General features: G+C 49.0%; 1 protein-coding gene across 1 annotated transcript in view; it reads right to left on the minus strand.

The window, feature by feature from the left end:
- LOC307234007 (mannosyl-oligosaccharide 1,2-alpha-mannosidase IC) overlaps window positions 1–8,347 on the minus strand; it is a gene marked incomplete at its 5' end in the record, with an annotated part of 131,564 nt that extends 123,217 nt beyond the window's left edge. Inside the window, one exon of the mRNA XM_080005538.1 lies at window positions 8,251–8,347. Coding sequence (XP_079861664.1) covers window positions 8,251–8,347 — 97 coding nt within the window. The remainder of the gene's footprint in view (window positions 1–8,250) is intronic.
- Window positions 8,348–10,709: the final 2,362 nt, after the last annotated feature.

Raw genomic sequence — 10,709 nt, forward strand, 5'->3', positions numbered from 1 at the left:
CTGGTTCTAATCCAGACTCGGATCAGCAGGTCAGATTTTTTGATCGCCCGAAACAGAACCCGAAATACGGCACCCCGCCACGCCGCCTCCTTCAGCTCTCTGAACTCGTCATCGTGCCTCGTGAATTATGAAAGTCGTTATTATGCAACGGAACTAGAGGTTCCACGTCTGGAGATAGTAGAAATATATGGACATTTAAATGTTTTTCATGATGTCCGACGATATCTCCAGCGTGTAATTATACAGAACACAGTCTGAATTCACTATCATCCTCATATACAGTTTATACTGAAAGCATAGAGCATAACAAAAAACAATTATTGGAATATGATCATAAACTGTAAAAAGTATTAACATGCACACCCCATCCCCTAAAAACAATTGGGTATTTAAAATGAATCTTGGTATACCAAGAGGTCCAAGTCAGCTAACTTATCCATTACAAAATGATACACAAATAACACGGTCAGCCAATATTTTCATAAATATTAATTTACAATTTTAAATACATTTGAATAATATAAAAAGTAGGCGATACGACCATTCAATTATGATGTAGAATTAGTCAGTATATTGGAGTCCTTCAATGGATTCATATGTATTTTCTATTGCTGTTATTATAAATATTATATTTTCTACATGTTATATATGATATGTAAGTGGAAGCCTGCGCAGAACCGGACCCTGAGAGGTCTGCTCGGACCCGGACCCTGAGAGGTCTGCTCGGACCCGGACCCTGAAAGGTCTGCTCGGACCCGGACCCTGAGAGGTCTGCTCGGACCCGGACCCTGAAAGGTCTGCTCGGACCCGGACCCTGAGAGGTCTGCTCGGACCCGGACCCTGAGAGGTCTGCTCGGACCCGGACCCTGAGAGGTCTGCTCGGACCCGGACCCTCTATATCTATGTTAAAACATCGATGTGTACAACACTAAGTAAAATAAAAAACGACTAATCACAAGTAATCACAGCAAACTGTGCAATAAATTGTTTGAATGAGTCCTTAAGTCCTTATATATATATATATATATATATATATATATATACTGTGTATATATATAAAAGTAGCATGATGATGATGATGATGATGATGATGATTATTATTATTATTATTATCATTATTATTATTATTATTATTATTATTATTACGTGTATATTATTCTATCTTGTCTATCTGATTCTATCTTGCCAGATATAATATATTAAATTTTATTATAATAAAAACATTTCCCCGCGACCTGCGAGGCCTGGTGCACATCAAGGACGTGACGAATCCTTCCAGGCTGTATCTGTCCACCTGCAGATACACACTTATCTTAACCAACACGCCGCGCCATCCGCATTCCGTTCGATGCTCACGACCATCGCCGTGCCGCGCGTTCCCGCGGAGGCCAAGGCGTGGGATGTGAGCGTTTAATGGACGCCAGTCAGGATGATGGGTGCTGACGCCGCCCGTTTGAACAGCGAAGAGCCGGGAGCGGGACTGGGACCGGGCAGTGGGGGGGGGGGGGGGGCGGGGGATATAGTAGGCTGATTTGTCACCTGGCGGCCGTCGCTATGGAGATAGATGATATCGCCCACCACCGTGATGGAGCACATGGGACGTTGGGGAATGGATGGGTTGGAAATGGGGAGTGGGCGGAGGAAGATAACCCTTCACTTCCTGCCGCTGACTCTAATGTGACGGGCGGCCATCACCTCCATTTGTTTAACTCCTGAGGGGGGGGGGTGTCGCCGTGAAGAAGAAAAAGAAGGAGGAGGTGGTGGAGACGACAGGTGGAGTTTATTAGGGATTATATATAATAGCTCCCACGTGTGGATGCCTTTAATAAAAAAAAGTCCCGTTGACGACAACCAAGAGGATTCATTCGCTGCTTCATCCCCGACATGATTTCAGAAGGTCAGACAAAGGTCAAGGATCCGTTCTTGTATGAATACGCATACAAAAAAAAAAAATAATAATAATAACAACAATAACAACAACAACAACAATAACAATAATAATAATAATAATAATAATAACAATAATAACAATAATAATAATAATAATAATAATAATAAGCCCCGCCCCAGGCCCCCATGGGCGGTCCCCTGCATCGCAAAACGTTCATTTCACATCTAACAACCTTCCCTTCGACCACGTGGAAACCAAAATGCCAAATATGAAAACACCCCAAGGTTTTCTTCCCTCATCTGGACCATCGATCTCCACCTCTCCACCCTTCCCTCCCCACCCTGCTCTCCATCATCCCAGCTCTCTCCATCATTTGGAGAGCCCCTCGGGGAGCCCCGCGCTAAACGCTGCCGCTTTTAAATGGTCCCCGAGCGGCGGCGTCGGCGGGGCGAAAGGCGGAGACGGGCTTTGGCCTTTAGCCGCGTGTCGCCAGAGCTCCATTAAATATCAGAAAATATTAAAAAATTTAAACGGGGTTGACCTGACGCGGTGCGACGCTCTCTAATTGGCCCTCGCGGGATGAAAGGATGGGGGTAAAGACGGAGGTGGAGGAGGAGGAACGGATATCCAGTGTTTTTAAAGAGGGACTCCCTGGTCCTGGTCATGACGGGCGGTGAAGTGCGGATTGCGACGCATCCTTTGGGATTTTGGTTCCTCCTTCGCCCGTTGAATCATCATTCTGATGCGGGCGCAGCGCCGTGCAGAGGGGGAGGAGGAGGCGGAGGAGGAGGCGGAGGAGAAGGAGGAGGAGGAGCCCCTCCTGTTATGGGCGTCGGACTACTCCTTCCATTGTAATAGGACAAAAATCCTCCAGGGGGCGACGTGTGAGATGACGGATAATTGAATATTCCTCCGGCCAGGGAGGGCCCCAGGACGGGGCCGGGCGTTCGGGGCTCCGGGGGGATCCGCATTTAATGTTCCGTGGGTTTAACTCGGTGACCCAGTTAATCCGCCATTCGCGGATTAAATGCGGTGACGGAGGAACCGATTCCTTACACGTAAACGAGGAAACAGCCACGTCACGTCAGACACCCTGGTTGACTGGATGAGCAGGGAAACCTAGACATCACGACGCCCTCTGGAGGAACGGCCCTGGGGGTCCTGGGGGCCCAGGGCTGCGAGAGCGGCCAATGGTTTCGTCCCAAAAATTCTTCTCAAAGTGTTCCTCCGCAGGACGTCGCATGTCTTGGGGTCTGTTTATATACCCTCCATCCCCGAAAAAAAATTTCTATATTTTATTTATTTGTTTATTTATCCATACATTTTTGACATTTTGCTTTTTCTCTTCCGTATTTGTTTGGGAATTTCGGCATGATTGGCTAAACCATAATTTTTTAATTAAGAATGTTATTTCCATTTGTTATTCAAAGATGTTTTTGTTCAGAAAATGCACCGATCCTCAGCAAAACAAATTCCTGGTCGTTGGAAACATACCTGGTGAAAAAAAACGAATTGTGATTCTGAAGAAGTCTTGATTCGACATGTTTTTTTTTGTTTTTTTGGAAAAGCCAGAGCATCTCCATGGCAACCACCGAAACGGCCGCTCCGGGCGAGGAGAGCCGGCGGGCCGTTTCTCCCACGTCACTCCTTCAAGGAGCCTGGAATTCAAGGACCCCGGGGTTAATGGCCCCGGCGGAGACCATCCATTCAGAGGTGGCAGCACCCATCCCTTCCAAGATTGCAGTTGACAATGACGATGAGGCATTGATATGGAACCCGGTTGTTCTTTTTAGCGGCATTCGCATTAATGCCCGAAAAATTTCCCGACGAATGAGAAAAATAAACCCTTCATTTCGCACGAATAAAAGAAAAGTTTGAGGCCAAAGGATTTTAGTCGACAGAGGAAATAACAGATTGAGACCGGAAACGCTCGGGTCCCAAACTACCGGCCCGGGGACCACATGCGGCCCGCGAGACAATTGAATGTGGTCTGATACACGTTTACAATACATTGCTAAAAAATAATAATAATAACAACACTACATCAATCCAGGCAATCTGACCTCACGATTTCGGGATATAAAACAGAATCAAATAGAATACAACAAATTTCTTTTTGCTATGATGACGGACATATGATCAGGCCTTAGCTATAAAAAGAAGAGAATAGAACAGGGTAAGCCAACCTGGCCCCTGGCCCCCAGCTCCTTTCAGTTTGAGAGGCCGGATTTAAGGTGTCTGGTGAAACCCTGGTCCTGCGCTGCCATAGACATCCATCGAAAAAATACACAGCTCCACCTTAAATGTACAGATGGCTCCATACAGTGGTCACCATAGCAACGCTCATTCACAACCAATTACATCTAATTCGGTCCAAAATATGAAGGGAATTAGGAGGTTGTTGGAGCAATTATTTGCATTTTTTCCACAGTATTTTTGGGGGCAAACGGCAGAAGGCGTCACACCTGCATCCCACCCATGACAAGGAATCCACTGCTGCAGGAGCTCAATGAAACAACACAGGGTTTCCATTTCAAACCTCACTCTACCTCTCCCTCTCTCTCTCTCTCTGTCTTCCTCTCTCTCTCTCTCTCTCTCTCCATCTCCCTCTCCATCTCTCTCCCTCTCCATCTCTCTCTCTCCATCTTTCTCTCTCTCTCTTGCTCTCTCCATCCCTCTCTTTCCATCTCTCCCCCCTCTCTCCCTCCCCCTCTCTGTCTTTCTCTCCCTCGCCCTCCTCTCTCCTCTCCCTCGCCCTTCTCCTCTCCCCTCTCTCTCCCTCCCCCTCTCTCTGTCTCCCTCACTCCCTCCCTCTCTCCCTCCCTCCGTCTCTCCCTCTCTCTCTCTCTCTCCCTCCCTCCCTCTCTCCCTCCCTCTCTCTCTCCCTCCCTCTCTCCCTCCCTCTCTCTCTCCCTCCCTCTCTCCCTCTCTCTCGCCCTCTCTCTCTCTCTCTCTCCCTCTCTCTCTCTCCCTCACTCCCTCCCTCCCTCCCTCCCTCCCTCCCTCTCTCCCTCTCTCTCGCCCTCTCTCTCTCTCTATCTCCCTCTCTCTCTCTCTCTCCCTCTCTCTCTCCCTCTCTCCCTCCCTCTCTCCCTCTCTCTCGCCCTCTCTCTCTCTCCCTCTCTCTCTCCCTCCCTCCCTCTCTCTCTCTCTCTCTCTCCCTCTCTCTCTCTCTCTCTCTCTCTCTCTCTCTCTCTCTCTCCCTCCCTCTCTCTCTCTCTCTCTCTCTCTCTCTCTCTCTCTCTCTCTCTCTCTCTCTCTCTCTCTCTCTCTCTCTCTCTCTCTCTCTCTCTCTCTCTCTCTCTCTCTCTCTCTCTCTCTCTCTCTCTCTCCCTCCCTCCCTCCCTCCCTCCCTCCCTCTCTCTCTCTCTGACACTGTAAACAAGTTGAATACTCCGTGCATCGGTGAGGTCACTGTCACTGCAGCAGCAGTGTGTTTCCGTTCATCACGTATTGATTTCTGATTTGAGTTTGCTCCACCTCGGGACAAAGCTTCAGTTTCGAACGATCGTCTGGAGGGTGGAGGTCCCTGAGGTCAGCAGCCTGTCCAGTTTCACCGTCTCCTACCCACGTCTGTCCTTGAAACGCTTCTTCCCTTACGCAGGCAGCACCCGACTATAGTTGGAGAGGATTTGATCGTTAAGTGATCGAAATTAATTATTTATTTATTACAGTGTTGTTGCTCATTTTTAGTAATAACAATAACTATTTTTCATTTTTCAATTATCTCTTAAATCAGAATACCTATAATTCATCCAGTGCATAGAATCACACTTTTATACTGTGTATTCTGTATACTTCATGTATTTTTTTTTCCTTAAATGTGTAAAAATCCTTTCTACAGTGTGTACTCGGGGACGTTTCCGCCTTCGAGTCAGAAGCGTCGTTTGAGCCTTTGTGGAAGTCACTGGAAAAAAAGAGGCTGAATCTTCACGACAGCGTCGCTACACGGGTGGATGTGGAGCCAAGTCCCATTTTGGGTGGAGTCACATGTCCAGGGTGACGCTCCTCAGAGCGGGTGACGTGAAGGTCGGCCGAGCGGCGGAGCAGCCCCGCTTCGCCTGTTGAAGGGGAACTGCCGAAATGAAGGAGCGGAATGTAAGATTGGGAACTGACCAAGGTGTCGTCGGGGGGGTGTGTCATCTGGGGGTGTGTCTCCTGGCGGCGGGTACCTGCTGTCACGACCCAAGATAAAGAGACGACGCCCAAAGACGCCCCCCTCCCCCAAAAAAAAGGTTAGAGACGTGGGAGAACCTCCCCGAGCGCCGGGGATGCTTTTCGGGGGCCGGGACGGAAGCTCCCGCGGTCGAACGTCTCGTCCCGGGTCCGGAACGCCGGAGCCAAGCGGATGGAACGTCTGAGAGCTCCCGGCGTCACCGGCGGCCCGACAACAATCCCCGAATCCCCCAGAGGAACAAGACGGAGGCGGGGGAGGCCAAGCGCCGCCGTCCGTCCGTCGGGCGCTTGTTAAGGCCTGAGCCGCCTTTTATGAGGAGCTTCTGCGGGTGGATTTCACCTCCGTTGCCGGAGACCCAAGGACCCCCCCCGATGGATCCGTCGTCAATTAGCGAGGCGCCGCCGCCGAGTGCCGAGGCTCCCCCCGTGATGGCCGCAGAGGAGGAGAACGAGGAGACACAAAGCGGTGTGACTCTGGCCACCCTTCCTCTTAACGAGCTGCTGGAGACGAAGCGACGGGCTTCTTCTTCTTCTTCTTCTTCTTCTTCTTCTTCTTCCTTTTTTTTTTTTGTTCTTCCTCTGGTGATCGCCTCTGCACAACGTCTCCACTCGGAGGAGAAGGAGCGGGTGCAGTTGTTGCCGCTGGTTTTCCTGTAAATCTCACCGGGTTTTCTGTCTCACTATTTCCTCCAGAGACGTCGTCCCCCCTGGAGAAACGGCCCAAAAAAACAACCACGTGACGCGGCCCGCATCCCCTGCTCAAACGCGGTTTCATGTTTCATGGAGATGAACCCCGTTGAGAGGACTCGTCATGGTCACCGAACCTGTCGAACACCACGGCGCCGGGGCGTCCGGGTCGAGGCCGTCGGAGCGTCCCGACAACGTGACGGCGGCAAAGTTCAGCACGCACCTCCCACCGGGAGCCTCTAAGGCGCCGCGGCGGCATCAAAGGTCCCAAAAGCGCTCGCGCGTGGCCGAACACACTCGTCACGGGGTGATTTCCCTTCTGAACACCACTGGGTCCCCGGCGCCACGTCCTTCAAACATCCAGACCGGGTGATTAGGAACCGTCTGGCCGACCGGGGGCGAAATCCCAGAGAAGGTGGAGCTGGAGGCGGCGGTGTGCCGCGGGCGGGGTGAGCTTCAAACCCAACGTGGGGGCACGAGGGAAGGTTGAAGTCACGGCGGAGTTCTGTGCCTTGGATGGTGCGTTTGTGTCGCGTTGCGGGGATCGGATGTTACTTGAAAGACACGGGCGCTCGGATCGTTCACAGAGCCGGTTCGGCACCGCGTCGCGGGTACTCCCCGGTCCAGTCAGCGGGGCTACGCCTAAATGTCCACTCGGATGTGGCAACTGCAAAGTCAGAGATGCCGTTTTCACATGCCAACGACCCGATTTTGTGTTCTGTGAAGATTGAAGAACTATCTAAAGCCCCGTTTGTGTCTTCCTCAAAGACGCGGCGCTGGGCAAGGGGGCGTCTACGAGACCCCTTCCCGCCGAGGCCGCTCAGAGTCCATGTTCCGCCAAGTCGCCCGCTCGCACAGCGACGGCGTCGTCCACCGTGCAAGGAGGCGACTGGCCGCCCGGGAGCTCTCAGGGCTGAGGTGTCCCAGGGGCACCTGGGCAAATGAGCCGGGGATCGAACCACCAAACCCTCCAGCTGTCGGACGACCGCTCTACCTCGGAGGCTGCGGCGCGGCCCGGTTTTCTTCCAAATATCTCAAGGTGTCACGCTCTATTTTCCGCAACTCGCCTCTGAAATAATTTGAAACCGCTTTGGCGTAGGGGGGCGAGGCAGGGGGGGCTGTTGGCGCACATCGGCGACGCCCAAAATGGCAATTTCTTTCAAAGCAATAATCTACAGTCATTTTGACAGAATTAAATGTGATAATTCCATTCACAACTCTGAGCCGAACCGACTCTTCGGGGCCTCGTTCGTGGTTCAGGGAGTCCTCCGTGCGCTACACCGCCCGAAACGAACAAACCGTCGAGAAGCGACTCTCAAAAATAAGTCAAACCGAGCGTTCCACGAGGAACAGCCGTCACTATCGATGCGAAGCTGGTTCTGGTTTTGATCTTGCAACACAAGTGCTAGTTTCCTAACGCTCAAGTGGGATTGGTGTCGGAGAAACGCTGGTCTCCGGGCTCCCCAAACCGCGCGAGACCCCGGCGATGCACTCACCGAACATGTTTCCGATGTGTCCGTTCCTCGTCAGGGGGCGGAGCTCGTTCTTGCCCCAGGCGTAGCGCTTGTAGTTCTCCCACGCAAACTTCATCATCTGGAAAACACAGACAGAGCGGCGGTCACGGGGGCCGGTGGCGAAAAAGCGACGGCTGTGATTAAAACGGAGCGGCCTAGAGCGATGTCAGTGATGGCTTATTGATTACCACTGGATTAAAGACAAGTGCGCGGTTATCGCTAAATAAACGGCGGCAGGTAAACAACGCCGCAGACACTTCGCGCCCGGCAGCGAGGGGCGGCTAAATTAAACATCACAGAGATGTCACCTGATGAAAAACTGGAATAAAGTGCAGCAATAGATCGGGGGACGGGAGAGAGGGAGGAAAATATTCTGGGATCGATTCCCTGTGTCACTGTGACGGGTGTTGGTGAGCGAAGAAAAGGAGGCAAAAAAAATAATTAATAAAAAATGATGCGTAAAAATTATCTAAAAACGAAAATAAATGCTAAAATAAAATAATAATTATAAAAAGAATAATCAAATTATTCAAAATAAAATAATAATAATAAAAATAAATAATAATATATAAAACAAATAATAACAATAATAACAATACATAAATATGATAAAAACAATACAAGCATCAATAAATAAATAGTACATAATAATAAAAAAAAATAACAATATATTAATTATAATACACAAATAACAAATAGAAAAATAAAATAAATATAGCTGCAAGCAGCAAGGGTCCAGGTTAGTTTCACCAATTGCACCAATGACAATAATGGGATCAATTGACCAAACAACAACAGATTTCTCAAAATGGCCGCCACCAGCCAATCTAATGCACTCGTGTAACTGTCAATGGCACGAATTGCAGTTTTCCAAGCTCCCATGCAACACCAGATCACTTCTGAAAATTTTAATTTTCCGAGCTCCCATGGAACGCAGCATCACTCGCTGCTCCCTCTCGTCTCGACCCGGCGCGGAGCAACCAATACACACCGGAGTCTGGAGCGCAGCACCTTGTCCCATGCAAAACCTCCCCAGAACCACAAGCTGCACATAAACCACAAATTGGATGAGGGGCGTCACAAAGCTTACTTCAGGTTCCGTCCCAGTAAAACATTTTTTTTTACTAACTCCTCCTCCAGATATAGTCCGATGTGGATCAAACTTGGACCACAGCATGTGTGGACTGCCCCGGATACAAATTGAATTTATACATGTGCGTGTGTTTGATGGTTTTTGAGCTCCAGGCACTTTGACCGGTGATTATGGCGAGGAAGAATAACACAAACAATAGGGTTCCCGCCCCCCGGGATGGACCCCTAATAAATGGCGCCTCAATTCCTCTGTGACTGGGTACACGCTACCTGTTAATATTCACTGCAGCTCGGTTCCCTATCACACTGTTATTCATTCTGCGTGCCGCTGAGTCACGGTGCCGTATTGTTGTTCTATTATGTTCCAACATCTGTGAACAAAAGAGATGTGAAAACATTTAGCTCCAACTTCATATTGCATTTAAGGAGTCAAATTAAACTGCGTTGGATGGAAGGAAAAAAAAAAAAAACGCCCGCAGGTAAACGCTAGACTGGAAAACCAGTAGAAAAAAAATCAGTCATCGTCATCAACACAAACACTGAGTCCGCGGGGTTCTCTTCTCAGCCGAGGTGATTGTTTTTAATCGGCGGCTGCATTACGTCCTAATTGGATCCCCCAAACCGCCTCCATGTAATCCACTCTGACATAAGAATAACTGACAGGGAGGTTTTATTTTCTGTTTCTGTTTTTCTTTTGTGATTTGGGGAATAATAGGATCTGCACAGAGTGTGACGCTGAGGACAACATCATAATAAACTAAACTGAGCTTTCGGGACACACCCGCTGATGGCTCCCGATTATTAATGGGGCCGTTGTCACAATGTGACGAGTGTTAAATATGAAATATGTTGTTGGATGTGGCGCTTGAAATGAAATATTTATGTATCTCTTCTTTCTGAATATTTCAAAAGCCATATTAAAGTTTTATAGTCATTCTTAAGTTGTTTCAAGTCCAACTGCGCGGGTGAATTTGACCCTTAACATTATGGGCTTCATTTCAAGGGTTAAGTAATATAATAATTTACTGAATACAAACGTCACATTAATATTGATATAACACTGCCAACATGGATAATCCATTGGATAACAAAAGGGGAGTATTTTTTTTTTTTATATGATTTACTATACAAACCCCTATACTGAAATATTTCATATTCTAGAGGCTGTGAAATCAGTGTTGAGGTGAAAGACTCACGAACGGTTTGCTCGCGGCCAACAAATCTTTTAAATGACCGGGGAGTCTGGAGTCACTGGGCAAAAAATAAATAACTTAAACAGAGTATTCACCAGAGAGGACGGAGTGTGTTGAACTCAACCGCGTGGGAGGGTCTGGTCCCTGCGGCGGCAC

Source organism: Zeus faber (genome assembly GCF_960531495.2).
Source record: "Zeus faber genome assembly, chromosome: 8".
Lineage (NCBI taxonomy): Eukaryota > Metazoa > Chordata > Actinopteri > Zeiformes > Zeidae > Zeus > Zeus faber.